Source organism: Tenebrio molitor, chromosome 3 (genome assembly GCF_963966145.1).
Source record: "Tenebrio molitor chromosome 3, icTenMoli1.1, whole genome shotgun sequence".
Taxonomy (NCBI): domain Eukaryota; kingdom Metazoa; phylum Arthropoda; class Insecta; order Coleoptera; family Tenebrionidae; genus Tenebrio; species Tenebrio molitor.
In genome coordinates, this window is record NC_091048.1 from 17,545,444 (window position 1) to 17,566,645 (window position 21,202).

Below are 21,202 nucleotides of genomic sequence, written 5' to 3' on the forward strand. Positions count from 1 at the left end.
GTTCATATATACCGGGTGTAGAATGGATTTTAGTACATAGGTACTTTACGTGTAAAAGTAAAAATCCTCGGATATTGGCTCCCCTAATTATTTTAGAACAAACCCTCTAATACAAAAGTTGTAGAGTTTTAAAAATGATTCCTAATTCTTATTTGTTTTGTTTGTTAACATCTTCCGGAAGTACACAATAATGGAAAAAAGAATTAAAGGATTTGTCAAAATAGCAATAGCTGGGAAGTGTAACCGAGGTGACAACCAAAGATGACAATAGATGATATTTGACATGTTAAACTTGAAATTGGTCACTTCGGATAGAATACAGGAAATGTTGCTTGCATGTCTCTAAAAGACAATCCGGAGTAATATCATTTTACGAAGTTAACTTTTTCTTCTTTGTTAAAAGAGTTCATTCTTTGAGGAATCAGCAAACTCGTAACGTTTGTCAAAAAATGAACTTCGTTGTTGTCGGGAGTCATGGCCAGTACCATTTTATCGCTAGATTTTTAATATTTAATTTTTCTTGTCTAACAGAAGCAGAAGGTGTTAGAAAATAATGAGAAAAGAAATTAGGTACAATTTTTTTTACTCTACAACTTTTGCGTTTGGTTTTGTTGGAAAATAATTAGGGGAGCCAATATCAGAGGATTTTCACTATTGCACGTAAAGTGCCTATGTATCAAAATCCATTCTACACCCTGTATGTAACAGACTTAAACGGTTGTTTAAATTTGATTTACATTACATTAACGAAATAGTTAGTTCATTTTCTTTAAGAAGATTCTTAGGTACCAATTATGATGATATTAATTTTGACGGCCTAAAATTTTGTTCTCAAATTTTGTTCTCAAGTCTAAAGCGTTATTTCATAGATTTACTCATTTAGAATCGTTTTTCTTTTTTTTCAACTAGATTTATCGTTATTTTACTTCGTGTTGGCCCGACCATCATTTACTATATTTTTATAAATCATTAAAATTTTTGTGATATATTCCACAGAAAAAAATACAACCCGTTCCAGTACCAGTTTAACATTTTTTGTGTTTGATTAAAAGATGAAGCTTATTTTTTCAAGAATTTAAAAAAAATCTAATAATGGAACAATACAATGAAAATGTTTATAGTATGTAGAAATAGTTTCTTTTCAGTGGTTGTGATTATACAGGGTATCTGAAATACATGTTGTTTTCATAAAAAATTCAAATAGAAAAAACGTTTCATTTAATAAGCTTTGCTAACTGCTACGTGTTAAAATTAACACACGCATTTTAGATACACCCTGTATACCTACATCTCTTTTTAAAATATTTTTACTTTTTGTTATGATCGAATTATGTGATAAATATGTGCCCTGTTGTATCTTCAAGCTTATGAACTCTAACTATTATTGTTACTGTTGTCAAGACGTTTAAGATTTGTATTTTCGTTTTTTATTAAAAATAGCTTTTGTCATATCTAATATTAGAACAATACAATTTTTAAACCAAAGAAAATACAATGGTTACGTAGCTAAACTTAACAAATTTGCTAATTATGGTGGACATGTTATACGCGCTTTTGATCTTGTTTTAATTTTTTGAGTACCCAATGAGCAGTCACCTCTTGTCTTGTAAACCTAACTCATAATAAGATTAAGTCCTACTATACCCTCCGAAATTTCACGTATGTTTAAATACAAATTTAAATACCATCTGATTACGCAGATATGAAATGTAAAAAAAATCTTTTATAAGATATAAGATGATATTGATGGTAAATTTCAGAGGTTAAATGAAGTGTGTGAGGAGTGTGTAATTTGTAATTTTCTATTTTTCAAAAAGTTTAAAAAGCCATAAAGAAAATTCGTCTATTGAAATCGAAATAGTTTTATAAAAATATCTCATTTAAAATGTTAACCGTATTATGTACATATTTGTATTGTACGGCAATAACACGAAGTGCTATAAAAGGAATAAAAGCCTTAAAATTGTAGGTGTTCAGATTTAAAAAAATAAAAATAAACAGCTCCTCTTGGTATACAGTTATGTTGTTTGTAGTGAATATAATCTTTAATTAAAAGCACAAATCTACTCAGCTTTTAGGTGTTATTATTACATGCAATTTTCCCGTTTGCATGTGAAACCATTGTCGTTGCATAAGTTCACGTTATCAGCATTGTGCGCCGAAGGTGTTGTGGCGGGTATCGCGGAATGCTTGCAATGTTCTATTTTTTCCTTTTCTATATAATTTTGTGGCATAATAAGAGTAAGAAGCGTGAGAGAGATAAGTGAGTAACAATGGACCGAACAAACGAGTACCTTTGTCAAGTACAGAATTAGCATTTTATCTAATATGCAATAAATAGCTTCGGAGGCGTCGCGACGCGTCCCTCCAGTGATTTAGTGACGCGCCGTAAATGGAACCAGTTTAGCATGACGGACACAACGGGGGCAATGGGCCGCATGGATTAATCAGGAAGTAGGGACTCCACAGCCGTGGCAACGGCGCTTTAACGACAAGAAAAAAAGAAAACTGGATTAAGGCACCGGAGAAAATTCGTCGTCTTTCAATATTTTTAATTTGGACGGGGTTTGGAGCAGTCTCACAAAGGAAATGTATTTTATGTGCCAAGGAAATAAAGTAAAAATATTGTTGAAATTAACTGACCGTAAACCGCCTGCACCACACGGAGAGCCATCGGATATCTCTAATTCTCTTGCCCATCGGCAGTCTGAGGATTATGTTCGTGTTGTTGTGAGCCCGTAATACCGGAGGATCCCTGAAACAAAGAAGCGGACATGAAGTATACACAAAAAACAAATCTGATAAAGGAAATCCATCTCCTGAAAATTACATTCTTGTTTAAAAAATATTCCTGGAGGGTGGTGGAGAGAAAACGTAAAATTTCCAGTTCTACGCGACTCTTCTACCAACCCCTCCAAGAAATTGAAGCAGTTGTTAACAAATAAATTAACAAAAATATTAGACGCGTAAAGGACGAAGCGTATTATACATTCGAAAATAAGATTGTTTTTTAAATACAAAAAAGGAGTCGATTCTCTGTATAGTTGTAAAAAGGACTGTACATCCTGGGTACGGTTATATGCGTTGTCATAGCTACATCATAATCGGCTTAGAACGTTAGCGATGATAGCGGTAAGCTGTTTAATGAGAGCAGGACGGCCTTATGCATGAAAAAGGGACATGAAGAAGAGCACGAAAGCCCCGTTGCTATGATAACTCCAAAGGGCTTATTGTAAAGAACTTCGCCGAGGGAATAGATTTTTATACGGTTTGCAAATCCTCCCTAAACGTTGCGATGTTTATTTTATTTACCCGCGAATAACGTGCTGTATCAGACCAGATTTCCGTGTCTTATTTCATTTTTCCCTTTCTCTTCTCTGGCGCACAAATCGCATTTGCAGATTTGGAATTAGAATTTGCGGAATTGTGTTTATTAGTGGCGGTTTTTTGTCGGTAATTGAGATTTTATGGAGGAGGGTCGTCAAAACTGGGGTTTAATTAACTGTCCGGTTATTAAATCGGATGTGTCGGGAATAAACAGGGCTCGCGTGTAATGTACGCGTCTCAATTGAGGAAATCAGATTCCAAACAGAAGTCTACATCGCCGGTAAACCATTGTGTCCATTTAAATGTAAATGAGGACTATCATAGTCATTCATCTTCCCCTTTCGCTTTGATTAAATATAGTGTAAGCGCAGTCGGGCGTCCCTTGGCCCAAAAGGCACCCCATCGAGCCGACTACACCCACCATTAAAATTATCAAGCGGATACGATTATTATTATTGGGATAATGGCACATGATCCCGAAATTTAGCGACAACAGTCTCTCGTATCCTAAATATTTATTTATAGGGGCTGTCCCAGAATTCGCGCGTCAGTCGTTAACAGCAAATTCTAATACATATTATTTCGAAACGGATTCGCCATTAAAAAATGTCCAAAGTTTAAATTAACCAATTACATGCAATACATATTTTCTTAAAGGTAACTTTACTAAATGTATTTTTCCTTTAGGTGGTGTTGCTAAAAAAATGAGATGAAATGTTTGAACAATTGTCACTTTAACATTTAATAAGGACAAACGAAAAAAAAACATGAATCAAACAATACCTTTTTTAAGAAAGTGTTCGAATCGAGCACCACCAACTTGAATACACACAGTCCTCAGAAGTGAATATTTCTTATTAACGAAAACCTCCAAATGCACTGATTTATTTGTGTGTGTGTGTGTGACATTAGTACAATGGGCTTTGTACAATGGACCAAATAAATGTTGAAATTATTTGTTAATTAATATTAAACTATGTATAAGATCTTAAATAATATCTTGTCAAATACAGAGCAAATTGACGTGTAAGTTCTGGACCACCTCTAGACAATCTTAAAATGTTAGTGTGCCATTTTGTCTCTAAATGATTTTTATAGCTTTACTACGTATCAATAGCACTTGTTTCTGCTTAAATTCACAATTCCACTACAAATCAGAATCAAAACAATTTTGATAATTAACAATAGGTGATTTTAAAATTTCTTTACTCGGTAATGTGTTTTATTTCATACTGTCCGGTAGATGTTCAATTACATTATCAATTTGAGTCCGGTAGGTGAGTTATAACAGCATCAGAGCCGGGAAGTGTCGCTAAGCAACACCTACCGGACTGTTTTATTTTTATAAATCAAATCTGACATTGAAAAGTGAAAAAGTCAAAAAATATTCAATGTAAAACACAATAGCAACGGCCGTTGTCACAGGAAAAATGGTGATGCAATTTGCAGAATATACCTAATGTGATTTTTTAATTTTTGAAATAAAATTATGATGCAGAACAGACTTCCAGTATGAAATAATAGTAGATTATATCATTAAGAGTAAAAGTGAGTCTTTTTGTGCTAAGCCCTGAGATTGAGATTGAGGTTCTTGTCAAAGTGACTTTTTTACCCATTTTTTCATAAAATTTAGTGACTTCCAAACATTTTGTGAAATACTTTTAGCCCCTTTTTCTTGAAGAATATCAACATTTGTATAAGGCATTATTGGCTCAGTCTTTACCTTTTGTGGGGTTTCATCACAGGTTAAAATATCTCTTCAACTTTCAAAATCACCTTGTATACTTTTCGACAGAAATTCGAGAAAAAAATTCTAGTCTGGGTTGTTATTTCTGAAAAAAGCTTGCCAAGCGCGGCATTCAGGTGTTCTCGAGGACCAGCGGTTAATGCAGATACTTGTTGAAAAGAATGTCTTCCCATTGTAGATACACAATATGTATTATTAGAAAATTTCATTCCGATAATCATTACGTATTTTGGTCCGATTTAGCTTTGCCCAAAAAATTTAAAACGACTACAAAGCAAAAACAACAATTTCGTGTCAAACAGTGTAATCCACAAATATAAAGCTCGACCGACTGAAGATTTGTCCAGGTTGGTTCACAGTAATGGATTGGTATTTAGCAAAAACTGAGAAAGAATTACGAATTCGCATTAACAAAAATTAAAGAAATTGACATGATTGTTGTTCAAAATACAATGATTGATGAGTATTATGGTTAGAACTAAGTTAAAATGTGTTAAAGAAATGTTGTTATACAACAAGCTAATTGTTAGTTTCTACATTATCAGTTTTTGAAGATTTCCCTACTACTTTTAGCCCAGCTGTTATATCAAATAACGGGTGACTATTAAAATTTTCACTTGGAGTTGGCTTTGAACGAGTTTTTATTTTTTCTGTTACTTTAGACACACGCAAGAACGAACGACAAATGTCAGTCAGTACAATTGAAACATAACCAAATTAAGAGAAAAAACATTTATTGAAATGGCAAACTTGTCAGTGTCTAAGGTGCAACGGAAAACAAAGAGTGATCCATAGCCAACCCTAAGTGAAAATTTTAATAGTCACCCGTTATATCGGGCCTTCAAATTCTAATTCTGTTAACAGTGTAAAGTAATTTTTGTAGGTAACCAATTATTCTCCGGACTTACACAGGTTACATAGTAAGCTTTTTCCCAATTTCATATTGTCATATTCCGTGGAGGGGAATAGGGAGAATGCACTACAAAAATTATAAATATTTTCTAACCTTATTTTATTTTTGTTAAGATGTCAGACGTTTCTTGTGTCATTTTCTACGCTGGAAAAATGTTGCAAACAATTGAATTTACATAGGTCGCTCTAAATATAAATTTATTTGAAGGTCTGTTATATACAAGTGATTCACAAGTAATAATGAGCCTAACAAAATTTGTGATGTAACCAACAATACTTGTACCCCATAGTTTTTTAGTTTTGTGTTTTTATTGATTATTTGAACAATTTGACAATGTGATAAATGTAATGCCGGGCACGTTGACTATGTTTTATAAAATTAAATTAGTTATTTTTGTATTAAGTCCGCAAAATGTGTGTTTTTTGTTGATGGATGAGAATGGGTTTTTAGTCGAGACCATCAGGTCGAGACCAAAAACTCATTCGAATGCGCCAAATCAAAGTATCAAGCATTGTGACAAGTCATTGTAATCTAGGAAACGCGCAAAAAAAGACTACATTTTTTCACATGTGGAAAAAAAATCCATTTTTCACATGAGCTAAAAAGAGAAACTTTGCAACTTGATAACGATGCATAAATGTCACATTTTTTTGACGGTTGTAGAAAAATAACTATTTTTCATCCACATAATCTGTCTAAATGTAAAAAACTTATGAACACAAATGTCATCAAATTATTCAAACATCTTAATTAAAATATAATTTGGATACTTATCTATAATTATAATCAGTAACTGTAGATATTGTAGTTTTATTATCAAAATGAGTAATACATCGGATCATAATTTATTTGGTGCTAAAATTAAAATCCAGGAACCTGAGTGACCTATATTTTATCGCTCATACAGACATTTTGCAAATTTTAATTATGATATATTTACGCAATGGCAATTGAATCATTATTTATAATGTTGATAAAGTTGATGACATGGTTGGTTTTTTAATGCAAACATTGCTAATTTATTTATTATTCAATATCAATAAAAACAATTAGAAGTCGAAGGAAATAAAATTGGAAGTACCTACATATATTGGAAGAAACGTAAAAATAATAAGTAGGTACTCATGCACCAAGGGACAATAATGTGTCATTTTTCTCTCGGTACGTTAAAGAATGATTTCGTGGCCTTGATACACAAATAACTATTCTACAACCGGCTTGGTTGAATATTTTGACAATTCTGATATTCCGTGACGTTTAACACTTAACAATTAATAACATTTCGTAATGTTTACGTAAATAATGTTAATGGAATCAAGTATCATTTCTTCTTTGTTTTACTTATGGTAAAAGAAAGTTAAATTAACAAAGTATTTGTAAAGAATGCATGTACAGAAAGAAGAGTAACGGTAAACAACAAACAAAACCAAAATAATTTTAATACCACCTACGTGTAAAGCGACATGCGTTGTAAAATGCCCATTTTAATATACTGGTCTTTCACTGAGGATTAGAAGCTTTACGTCGCAAATAAAGTTTTAAAAAGTTTTGTGTCATATGATCCTGCGTGGTAGCTTATATCAATAAGATGGGACAAAGCATCACCCTACAAAATAAACTAGGATGAATCATTTCAGCTGAATTTATTTTTCTGAGTAGTTCAGTTTCTATTTGTTTCTGGTCAGACATATGAGTATATGTAAAACTATGTGTCTTGTACAAAAAGAAATTATATATTTGAAAATTTTGTATAACTATTGCTTATTTGAAGTTGAAATGCACCCGATAATTAATTCTTGGTGTTTTTAACAGTAGATTTCAGAAGTTTCAGTGGAACATCAAATAGGTGGGTAAAAGTAATTGTCATCTGTTGATTTATATTTGATTTTGATTTTGTAGCAATGACGCAAACTTGTTGAGAGAGGATGAATGTCATTAACTAAGATTAAACTCATGGCGTAATAAATGATATTGAAAGTTTGAAACATCCCATACAATCATCCCACAACAGACTGGTAACTGATGACATGGCAACTTGGGAATATTGAGCTTTCAAAGGGGGAAAATGCCCCGCAGTCACGGGGATAAACAGAGAAGGGTGTACCGTTCGGGAGTTTGCTGCCGAAAAAGGAGGGAACATGTATCAGGAGCGGCTGTAATTGTGATGAAGTCAGCTCAACATCTTTATTAACTGCTAAGTGAGTATACGACGTTACAAAGGATCGGATACGTGTGGGTGGACTATACGAGTATACCTCGCTGTCTCCGGAATTTATTCACTATTTTCCACACATCTCTGACGATAAAAAACTTTACAAACCACCACATATCCATCCGTTATAACTGCACTTCTATCTATAATTGGACGTCTGAAGCAAATGTTTGGACTGTTGCCGAGAAAACTTATCTCTCTCTCCCATATTGGAAAAACGCCGATGGAATTTAATAAAGTGTAAATTTTCTCTGACGGCAGATTCATGTAGGTGTCATCAAATCTTCTAAGTCGAACATGAATAAGCTTTGATGATGCTACAAAACCCACGTCCTAGGGATGTTTCTCTTTAATTGCGTATTAATTTGGCGTATAATTGAACACAACAATAAAAGACAATCACTATTAAAAACACTTTCGTAATCAGAGAAATATTTTTCATTAAAAATCTTTTCAATTTCCTGTACTCTGCTTACCTCGTTAATGAAATAGATTTAATTAAAATCAAATTTAATTATTTTATATTATACCTATGTAAAATGTGACATTGAAGCGAAAGTAACACGTCAACTAAATTCATACATCAATCAAATGATGTTATTATACCCACACTATTTTTATTAAAGTAAAATTAATGTTTCATTTTAATTAATTTCTGGTTCGGCTATTGACTTTCTAAATAAAATTTTATACCGTTTGGACAGCCAATGTGTAATTTTGTAAAATTAATCTGCGCCCTAACTACTCTTGTCTCTATCTCTGTTGAAGATCATAAACAGCGCAACAGGCACGTTCCCCAAAATAGTTATTTGTATCAAGGCCGCGAAATCATTCTTTAACGTAGCGAGAGAAAAATTGTCGCCGAGGCCACTTTCGGCCGTGACAAGACAATCTGGGGGACGTTAAAGGATTTCGCGGCCAAGGTGTACACAATATTTTTTGTGCAACTGAAAATTTGTAATTATTATAAAACGAACAAGCAAAATTTACTTCACTGTCAATAAATATATGAATATAAATTCGGCTTACATGTCGCTATGGAAATGACATAAATAAAACAATTCATTGTGTAAATACATAATCGTAAAAATATTGGCAGGGCATTCTAGTGAAGGTGAAGTTTTGATGATTCGTGTGGGTACTCCTCCAGAGTTAAAAATTACGTATTATAAATTGTTCGGTTTCTAATTTCATACCCAAAAAATCTAAACGCCCGTTCTACATGAAAACTCTGTTTGTATCAAACATTAAAATGACGTTTACTTTAACGGCCGTCGTTAAAAGCACCGCCCGCGAAATTGGATTTCGCACCCTGTTTTAGGTACGCAAAGTGTTCGTTTCGCGTACATCTTTATTATAAGTATTTCAATGAATTTCGATATCACTACAAACAATTGTTAGAAAACTTTTTTATTGTTAACCGTAACTTTATTATAGATGAAAATAAAAAAGTAGAGCAAGACAAAATGAAACTTACAATTCTCATTTTTGGAATTTTATTTGTGTAACTTTTAAAATTTTGATATGAGAATGAACTTCAAGTTTCCGCAATGCAGTTATCAGCTCTGATAAAACAAATATTGTTTATTTTGATATTTCTTTATAAATAAAGTAAAGTAAGTAAAGTAAAGAAAGTACCAGAGAATACTGTCCTTTATTTTTAGACAAATTGTCATTACGTCATACAATGTAATATTAAAACTGGTCTCTATTCTTTAGACCAGTGGGTGTTAACAATCCTTGACACCTTAATCTAGAATTTAAATAATGATGAGGGATGTGGGTATTGTAAATGTTTTATCAGCTTCAAACAACCATGTGAATTTTTCTTTAATAAATAAGTTTAACAGAATTACTGGTTGTCAATGACACATTTTACATTTTAATTGTTGGCCAGACTATAATGATTAATAATTTTCATTGAATCACGTTGACAAGGATAAATATGGAGGTCCTCACCTGCCTACGTAATCCTCAGGGTAGGGAATAATAATGCCTTCGGGACTGGGTCTTGGCGACTTTCCAATCCAGAAGAAGGCATCAGGTCCTGTTCCATCATATGAGAATCCCTTGATGAAAATCGTGCTCTCGTCCACAGCATAAACAGTTCCTTTTATTCCGTGGGCGAACTCCTGCAACTGTCCTATGAGACGGCCGTAATACGGTTCCGGATGTCTTCCGTATAATCCTGAAAAAAAATCCCGTTACATTTTCCTCCTTCGACTTGTTTCGCTTCCGTAACCGGCGTAACTGAATCAATTTGCCGGTTACAATGATCATTATTGCCGACACCCTCGGTACACCCAATAAAAATCTATATAATATATTGAGTTAGAGAGCTCGCAGACTGCTGGTTTCCCCTTGGGCGCTCGAACAGGGGTTGAGTTTATAGGTTCCCGTTGTCACATTTCCAGGCGTTATTGCTGACCACCGATTTTATCACCAAGACCGAATCGAAAATAATTGTGACTTTCGTTGTCACTTAAATGTTGTGGCTTGGGTTATTTTTTGGCGTTGATAATTGACGATTGGGGGAGTGATAGCAACGCACACTGGCTGACTTTATAGCTTCCGTAAATACTCCGTCTTTGAGGAACAGCAATATCGTGAAAATCCAGAGAACCCTGAATGCATTGTAGATGGGGACGTATGAATATCAAGCGGATTTCCCCTGTAAAAACGTTAAAAGCCTTCATGTCTGCTTTTATTTGACCGGGTGTCTACTCGCCTGTCTATTATTCCCTCAATCGACGGCGATACCGCTATACGTCATGTACCAGAATACATTTCAGCCAAAAACGAGGCAAAGAGACGTGCGAAGAAGCATAAGAAGTCAAACCGAATTCGCCTAAACACCAACAAAAATATAATTTTCTATTCGACACGATGTTGAATTTGCAAGGTGCATCGTGTCATTCCAATAAAAGAGATTATCGATGTTTCGACACACCAAAAATATGAAAAGAGAAATATAGTAAAGTTATCAGGACGTATATTATAGTCTGCACTCGAATCGAACGGGCAGTAATCAAGTAGTTCATGTGCGAATGCGATAAGGATTCGGTTAGGGATCGATAGTGACGATTTCAGGACTATGCTCTCTGTTAATCTCGTAATATGTGCTCTAGTCCACCCTGGACTCCTCAGTCTCAAACAATCACCCTCGCAAATTGCTCTCTAATCCCGCATTTAGCCGCACTACCATACAACAATTTATTGCCACACCAGCAACAGGCTAGTGGAACTTCCACCCGGCGCATCCGCCATCGACAACTTAGAAATGACCACTACAAATTGTTTTCTAAAAAGGACGACCACATTCAAGTGACTATCAAAGGTTGTGTCTTTTTTATACAGGGTGTTAGGAAATGGTCTCCCAAGAATTTCAGGGTGAGTTTGTGAGGAAAAATGTGGTCGAAAATCTGAATACCACTTTTTCCTAACATGAATGGTTACATTTATAAACCAGAAAGTTGTTTGGAAAATGACAATTACAAATTATATTTTGATCGCACAGTTTTAACTGACATTCACATTCAGCATAACAGACCAGACATTATTATTTTAAATAAACAACAAAAGCAAGCAAATCTTTTACATATAGCTGTTCCAAATTCCCATAATATAACACAGACATATAACACAAAAATTAATAAATATTTAGAGCTCTCCGTTGCTATGAGAAATCTTTGGAGTTTAGAAAAAAATTCTATTTTACCACTTATAATTTCAGCAACGGGAATAGTACCGCAATCTCTTTTTAAAAATTTAAAAATTCTGGATTTAGGGAACACTTTGACATTGGTAATTGAAATTCAACATAATAAAAACATAATACACAACAAAGTCAAAATGCGGAGGCGAGACGCCGGTAATTATGTTGATAAGCACTGCACTATTACTTGATAGTAATATCCGTAATAATGTATGTACTATTGCGGGCAAAAAAAGTGGGACATCAAATTTCTGTCAGTTTTGAAAAATTCGATGTAGTTCAAGCTTTATTGTCATTTTTTTGACACTATTCCAGCTGACAGTTTAAAAATTTATTTTATACTCCTATTTTCCTTTTCGAAATGCCTTCTTCTTTTGATAAAGGTAGAGTTTGATTGGAACTTTGCATTAAATAAATATTCACTACGTGCTTACTTACAATCATTCCCTACAACCTACAATACTTAATGACAACGTCAATCAATTCAAAGTAGGGTTAGAATCAGGTAAGGGTTATTTCACATTAAAAGTCAAGACAATGACGTTGATGTCCCACTTTTTTTGCCCGCAATAGTACTATCGCGGCCAAAATACTTTGGTCGTCAATGTGACATAAATGACATTCAATTGTAAAGCAAACTTTAGGATGTTTAACCTTATTTTTTACTACTGTCAAAATTATTTTAATCTATCAGTGTCATACGGGTGGGGTAAATCCCAGCTGCGGAGGCAGGGTTCAAAAGCAAAAGATCAACATGGTCGCGGTTTAGACAACCTTCAGAAGCAAGTAAGACGATTCTATATTTATCAAAAACTGAAGGTGCCATATTTTTGACAAGAATAATTTGAAATTGTCATGTATATTGACATTAATACTTGATTTACATTTGAAGTGTCAAAAAGTGACGACCAAAGTATTTTGGCCGCGATAGTACTCCGGCAAAATTGCCGTGCCGCCGGGTGGCGGAGAGATAGTTCAAAATATCCTCTGTTTGCGGTAATATAAGCATTAGCATACCTTCGGACCGCAGCATTGGCATTTCCGCTACACAAATTGCATATCTGTGTACTCCTCGATAGAATATTCTGACACTGCAGGCGACGGATAAAAGATAGATCAAGTGTAGACTTTGACAGTACTAAATTTCGAATCGTTACCAAGCAATCATTTTTAAATCGAAACAAATAAGATTTTATTTTTTAGTAACACGATATTGTTTCTTTTCGTCATAGATACAGATTGTGAAAAACAACTCATAACTCCCTTGGGATATTTCAAATTATTTCGCCCTCCACATTGTTTACAACAAACTCATTAGAACCAAAATATAGCAACCATATATTCACGCAATCTTCCCTGCAAAATATTTTTAAGAAAATTTTAACTTTTAAAGTACAGGCACTAAAAAATAAAATATTGTATGCACCACGGGAGATATTCATGTTTTTCCCCTCAGTTTATAACCACGTCAACCTCAGGGAAAAATCATGTTCATATCTCCCTTAATGCATAAATATCTATTTTATTATTATTATTATTATTATTGAATAAGTCAACTGACAGACTACTGTCCAAATAAAAGTTGACTAAACCAGGAAAAATATGAACAGAATTCAGCAACAGTCACCTACAATTATTACTCCTGTCCAATGTCGGAAGTAACACTGAATAAAAACCATGTCAAGTAAGCCGTTGCAATAGATTCAAATTACGCGATATAACAATCGATCCAAATTACGAGTACACGATATAACAACCAGTAGGTATACTCGGAAGTAGCATAGCATGAAGATCACAAATTTCATTAAAACAGTTAAACATGGAACACATTCTGAACGAAGGAGAATGATTAAGAACATTTGTATTAGCTTTAGGAACATGGAAATATCTATGCGATCTTGATAAAATCTGAGGAACACTGATGCACAGACCAGTCAAAAGACTGGAGCAGTCCACTTTATTGTGGAATAATTTAAAGAGGAAGGTCACCGTATCAAGTACCCGTCTTTTACTTTTAGGGGGGTAAAATTAAACCTGGAACACAAAAAATCATTTCGTGTAGACAGCAATATTTCAGGAGTCCCAAAACAACAGCGAACAATTTTATTTCCAGAAAATGGTTCAATTTTTCCAAAAACGGTATAACGGTGTTCGACCACATTTTCCCTGATTAACATACCCTGAAATTCTTGGGAGACCATTTCCCAACACCCAGTATATTGGAAACGCAAATGTTGGTTATTTTGATGACATTTGCTATGATATCTTCAAGTTCTTGTAAACTGTGAATCGAATTTCTAAACACTACCCTTTTAAATGCAGAAACAAAAATAAATCAAGAGGAATCAATTCTCGTGATCGGCTTAACCACAATCCCACACTTATCGATCTAAGTAATTAATTGTTGTTCGTGTTGTGTGAGCAGTAGCTGAATCTTGTAAGAAAAAGTTGTTTGTTCGTTCCACATCATGTAGTTGATTTACAAATGGTTCAAAACCAAGTCTGAGCGTTAATAGTTTCATTAAATAAAATTGGGCCAATGATTTGCCTTCGGGATATTGCAACCCAAACACCAGTTTTAATTGGATGCAATGTCATCCCAATTACATTGTGGAGATTATATACTGTAAAGTGCTTGTAAAGGCGTAAATGCAAATTTTTCTTTCGGATTTTTTTACACTTTTACTTTCATCACAAATTTTTCATTTCTACTTTGTCAACATCCTCATGCTATTTTTTATACTCAATATTTGTTTCACTCTCTTGTTATTCTGTTTCATAATTTTATTCTTTTCCTTCTTTTAAAGTGTTTCAGTAACTTTAGTAACTTTACTCTCCACCACAACTTATACTTTTCCCTTGCATATTAAAATCTAAGAGATAAATGTTTTATTTTCTTATTCTTTTACTGACTTCTTGATAATTGTTGTAAATTTTTTTATCAACATTGTGCTGTTATGCTTTGTTTTCTTTGGCACTTTTTTTTTCCTACGCTATTTTTTTATTCTTTTTTTATGACAATTAGATTTAATTTTCTACAGAATTCGGTTTTCTTTCTTTCATACCTTCACTTCTTCCTACCTACTATTCTAAAAACAACATCGTACTATCCATTTCGTATATTTACTTTGTAAATGACGCTTTCACTCTTTCTGCTTTTAGTAAATGTCATATCTGTTTCATAATAATTAGAGATTATCTTTGATATTGTTTTATCGATTCTGTGACTGTGTTTGGTATTCATTAATAAAATGTTTAATGTTTTAGACCGTTAACGACAAATTACTATTTATTTATGTGTCTATTTTATCATTTCTCAAATAAAAAAAATCATTATTATATTTAGGTTTACTTAGCTTATAACTTTTTTAGAATTTCTTCCAGTTTTCTAAATACATACAGTTGCGGTCAGAAAAAAGTAGGACAATGTTTTTTTGCTAATGTAAGTCGTTTACTCGTTCTATGGTTACTATTAAAATATTTATTTATTTATCATAATAAGCCCGGTTTACCAACTCAATTTTAGGTAAATTTCTTAAGAGACTCGCCCTACTTTTTTGTCCGCAACTGTACCTTTCCAATGTACTCCTACTTCATTCTTTTTTAAATTTTCACAATTTTTCACTCCAATGTATACTTGTTGATTTTCTTTATTCCTTTGTCTTCTTATAGTAATATTTGTTTCTTTGTTCCATTAAAATATTTCTTTTTCGTGTTCAATTAATAATAAATATTAAATAAACACTCCCACTTGATAATGACTATTTAATGAAACACATTTCTATTGCAAAATAATAACTGCTTAAATATAAATTTTGTATAAATACTAGTAAATACTAGTACGATGCATTTTTTTAATGAGAAAAATTACTAAACGATTTACTATAACTATGTATTATTGAATAGTTGCCAAATTATACATTTTGCTATTAATTTAACTATTTTTCACTGATTTAAAATTCGAATGAATTCTAAAATTACATTAACTAGGAAATATAAAATTAATTATGACAATCATCACGCAAGCGTTCAATTTTTCATTAGTTTTGTCAATACACCAATTTTGTTTCACTGCATAATACTCCTATCGCATGTTTCCATTAAAACGAGAATTATTTATCTTGTTATTTCGATAACTTGATAGTTTAGTAAAATTTAAAAAAAATGTGTATAAAAACTAAGAAGCCGAAATTCTCACAAAACTAAATCTGGAAGCAATTTTAATTAGTGGGTTGAAGCCACTTTAAAATGTTTTATTTGGCCGACATGTTTGCTTAGTACACAACTTTCCGTCATAAAATAACACAGCTCTATCATTTACTCAGAGTGGCAAGCTGTTCCCCCGGTCTTCTTTCAATGTAATCTGCATGAAAAGATTGACAGATAGCTTTGAAGTGCAAACAAGCTCGCTTATATCCCTTCCAAATCTCAGATACGTAAAACGAAAAGCACAAAACGAAATAAGGAACTGTTTTATATCTTTTAAGTGTTTTATGGATGTAGAACGTCATTGGAGTGATCCCCGTTAAGTCCCAGGACGAAATAAAAATCTCGTTCTTCTCGAAATGCAGCAATAATAATTATCTGAAGACGATCCCCAGTCTCAAGAAAAACAAGCTAAAATGACCGGAAACGTCCACGCGTACGGACGAAGATAAATCATAATATCGAAATGATCAGTATTGATTGGTGGAGGAGCATTTCGAGGCATTTCCGCAATTTCAGAGTACCCCGACAGGATTCGAAGTGTCAAGAGTCACAATAAACGACATAATCGAGTCTTGATATCTCGATTGAGATCGACAATGGACAGGGTGCTACCAGCGCAGTGCAATTTCGAAGGGAGGCCTTTTCACAAACAATTATTCCTTTATCGTGGAAGAAAAATTCCAATTTCTAATTACTTTACGTTTCGCTGCGGTCTCCGTGTTCAGTGTTTCATTGCGAGTGAAAGTCACCCTTTTGCTTTTAAGGGGTTGGTGATTTTTATGCGAAGTCTTCACTGTGACTGACTAGCGCGACGGTGGATGGTCGCCGCCGCCTCCGCCGCCGAACGCAACAAACGATGGACGAATATGCCGCGGGGGATTCCGCACAATAGATGACGCATCGATCCAATGACGTATTCATTTGTCTTCTGCCTCATTGCGGCCCCCATTCTGCTACTAGTGTCGTCGACTCTCCGTGATCACGTGCTCTTTTGATACGCAATTACCCCAAATCCACGACAGTTTCTGTGGTTATCAAATTCCCAAATTCTGACTTCATCCTGACGTTATCGATGAAAATGGTTGCAGCGGTTGTGATGTTGGTTAACAATCACGCCGAAACGATAATATTTGTGTTATTATCAAATTTTTATATGACATCATCATAATGTTATCGGAGGATAGGTTGAGGCTCTTGATAACTTGTAAAAAATTATATCAAGTTCTTTTAATAGAATAATTGGTCAGTCGTTGGAGAAACCAATCTGTATACAATTACTCCGAATTCACAACTGATAGTCTTTGGGTGAAATCACCCAATTTCCATATTCTGATCATTAGACAACAGTGTTTATGAATTTAATGATACAGAATTAGAAACTCAAAATGTCGCATCCCAGCGGTCTAAAATCTTCATAATATACACATATTATCTAAGCAACACCCTGATTTCTCATCTGTTGTAAACCATGATTTAAAATAAACATAGATGATATCCTTGAAGGTTGTTTTCTACCGGGTGAGTAACAATAACTGTTTCAGTTGGCAATAAAAAAATTTACATGAAATTGGCAAGACTATGAATTGTACCTATTTCCGTTTGTTTTATTGAAGTTATTGACAGCTGGCATACATTTCAAATTTAAACGTCTTGGTTTTTGTAATATTTTATTAATAAAATGGTTTTCTCGTTGGAACATGACAGAAAAGTCACCAAAAATCACCAGTAGAAAAAAGAACTAATAAAATTTAGAAGAACTTGACGTTTCGGATATACAAAATAACAGTAGTTTATTTAACGAGTTCGTGTGTAAATTGGGCTCTTTATGGCACTCGTGGGCCTTTAAAACGCTCGTTACGAACGAGTTGAACACAACGTTTTTTGGTTCGACGAGCCCCTTAAGGGCTCCAAATCGTTTAAAAATCTTTAAATTAGCTTGACGTTTCGTTTTGACAAATTGTGACATTTATCAAAATCCGTTTACACAGGAGAAAATTCTCAAATTCTGACAGTATCCAACAAAAATAAAGCTTAACAAACGGGTTCCCATAAATTGTAAAATAAAAACTTTTCTGAAACTAATTTTTCTTATGACGAAAAATGGATTTTTTACAACAGAAAAACCATGTTCGATAAGGATGAGCCTATTTCCAAATGTGATGCTCAGAAAGCCAGAGGAAGTTAAATTATTACTGGTGGTTTGCAAAAATGTTAATTTATTACAATTTCTTGAAATCTGAAGAGGCGTGTAATAATTTTTTTTAAAAAGAATAGTTACAAAGCGTGGAAACTTTTCACGAAAAGGCTTGGAGTAATCAAAAAGAAATTATTAATTCATCACGATAATAGACCCTAATAGATATCAACAATTCCCTTGATAAACCTTCACCAAGACAGCTAGCAATTATATTAGCAATACTTCTTATTACAACGCCTGCTGCTTTTTTTTTGTTACTTCTTAAAATGAGAAATCTTTCCATGATTTACAATATAATTTTTATAGACTTTCAAAAAATGTCATATTCAGTGGGTAGAGGAAAATTGTAACATCACTGGATCAAATCCTGAGGACAATTATATTAAAAAATAAAATCTGATTTTGAGATTACTTTAGGTCATGAATTTTTCTAATTCCACCATTCCCCATTTTTCCTGATTAAACATAATTTTTCGTGGTAGAACATTATGAGCTTTAGAAACTTTTTAGAGATTTCTACCAAAATCTTGATTGAGTTTTAATCTTTTTGGTGAAGTTTGTTTTTCAGTTTTTTAATTAATAAAATCGATACTATCTGAAGTCTTCAGATAAGGATTTTTCCTATACCAGGTGTTTCACGTATCTTTCCGACTCTGACAAACTTTAAATACAACCAGTAATACTTCTTTCATTTATAACTCTAACTTTCATTAACGATAATTAATTAATAAGTAATGATAATTAAATTGTAAAGGGTGTTTTCTTTAATTCGGCGTCGAAGTAGGCGTTAGAGAGTCGATTGAGAACGCACCATTCGTGTAAAAGCGTAAAAGCAAACAGCTGATCCGTGATCTGTTATCCGCATAGTGCATTCACAATCGGCTCTTCAACGCCAACTTCGAGGCCAAATTAACAAAAAACACGCATTATATTTTGGTATCTAGCATTATGTGACAACTGAATATTGAGTTGCATAAATTCGGCGTAGATCTCGGAAAGTTACGTGAAACACCTTGTATACAGTATACTCAGGAAAGTGGTGGCAAGTTTTCCAATTAGTTCCATCAGGTGGAACTATTAACATAAAATATTTTTGATCTATGGCAACATCCAAAATATATTTAAAATGTTCAAATTGGCCACCACTATGCTGAGCATATCATGTAAAACCATTTAACAATAGCTATTCTTTGTTCCAAGCTGCTTAAATCTTAAATCCATAGGGAAACAGCTTGGAAAAAAATTACATCTGAGAATGTCAAAAAAAAAAGATTGATATGCTTGTATCCTATGAAAAAGTAATAAATAGTAAGCAACGTTGCAACACTTATTTGATTCGTATCTTGAATAGTGGTACCTATTAGTACGCAGCTTAAAGGTTGCCACCATTTTCGTGGGCACCTGTAGGTAATGTAATGTGATATAACTATAATCCATTAAATAATAAAATTAAAGAAATTATTTAACAAAGGTGTAATGATGACGATTACTCACGAGGATGAAGATTATAAACTGAAATAATCACAGTGGGTAATAATAGCCCTTACAGGTGAGTCGAATACGATACTTTTTCTACGACGTACAAATTTCGTCACTTTTATTATCAAAATTCACTTATGTTGTTTAATAAAAAAAAAGAACACAGACTAACGACTTTTGACATTTGAAAACAATTATAACATACTTATGACTAATCCTCTTATAACATTTATAATAATCCACAACAATACTACTATTCCATATAAACGACGTAATATTAATGACTAACCTGTTTACGTTAGGAAGAACAGCTGTGGTGCAAATGACTGACCTGTTACTATGACAATTCATATGAAAGTTAATGCCAAATGTGTGCGATTTGCACCACTAATGTTAAACCACGACAAGCGTAGCGAGAAGTGCTTTAATGGAACGATGTGATAATACGTCTTATTAAACGAGTGTAATATACTATTTTATCTACTTTGCTTTACTAATTCCTGATATTTCAGCTGCTCAAGTTTTCATACTAGACTAGGGACTTTCGCGTGGGTTGGTAACTGACTTTTTCACAAAAATGAAAGCTGATGCTGCCAATATAACAAAAGCTAAAAATTACCAAAAACAGTTTAATAATATGATTCATTATTATTAAACTGTTTTCGATATAATAATGAGCCCATTTGTAACGCAAAGTAGATAAACAGTATTAAAAGAAAAATGGTAATCAAAAAACTAATGTGACTACAGTTCTGCAAACGGCCTTCTTCCGAGAGACGTTTGGTAATGACTGTATATTTACAAACTTAGCAAAAATCTTCTGCTACGTTTAAGAAAATCTAGAAGATTTTTAAATCGTCATTTACAAACCTTTGCTGTTGTCAAGAAATTTTGCGGACATATTTTTAACAACTTTTAGAATTGTTTTTCTTTTTACTATTAAATTACAAAGGGAGATAACATATATTTGTAATCGTAAAAATTTCTCACGACCTCAATGTAACTTTCACAGCGGGCAGGGCACTGTCCTTACCGTTCTATATGATTCCGAGGTTACTCACCTGAATTTCGTAATACTCGTAAATATTCGACATATTATACCGAAACAGGAAATAAATAATTCCAGCCAATTGTGGGATTATAACCTTGTTTTGACGAATTTATCTTAAGCGGCGATAGTGGGAAGACTCACGATCGATCATTGACAGCTACATTATGTGAGTTAAAAATATTACAAGAATCGTTCGACGAATTCTGCAATTATTCATGTTCCCAATATATTTAATTCAAGTAATGCACAAAGTGGTTATTTATTAGACTAGCAATGGTTCCAGTGCAGTACAAGGGGAACTGGCCCTAAATTTCCTCGATGTACGAGCAGGTTTGGCTTTTAGCCCCTTCTG

The 21,202-nt window shown here is 33.4% G+C and overlaps 1 protein-coding gene across 3 annotated transcripts in view; it reads right to left on the minus strand.

Annotated features, from left to right (window-relative positions):
- Positions 1–21,202, minus strand: part of LOC138127432 (protein Skeletor, isoforms B/C) — a 55,783-nt gene that overhangs the window by 13,710 nt on the left and 20,871 nt on the right. For all 3 annotated transcript variants that reach the window (XM_069043504.1, XM_069043505.1, XM_069043506.1), the window contains exons 2-3: positions 10,159–10,387; positions 2,644–2,755 (exon numbers count right to left, since the gene is read on the minus strand). In XM_069043504.1, coding sequence (XP_068899605.1) covers positions 2,644–2,755; positions 10,159–10,387 — 341 coding nt within the window. The remainder of the gene's footprint in view (positions 1–2,643; positions 2,756–10,158; positions 10,388–21,202) is intronic.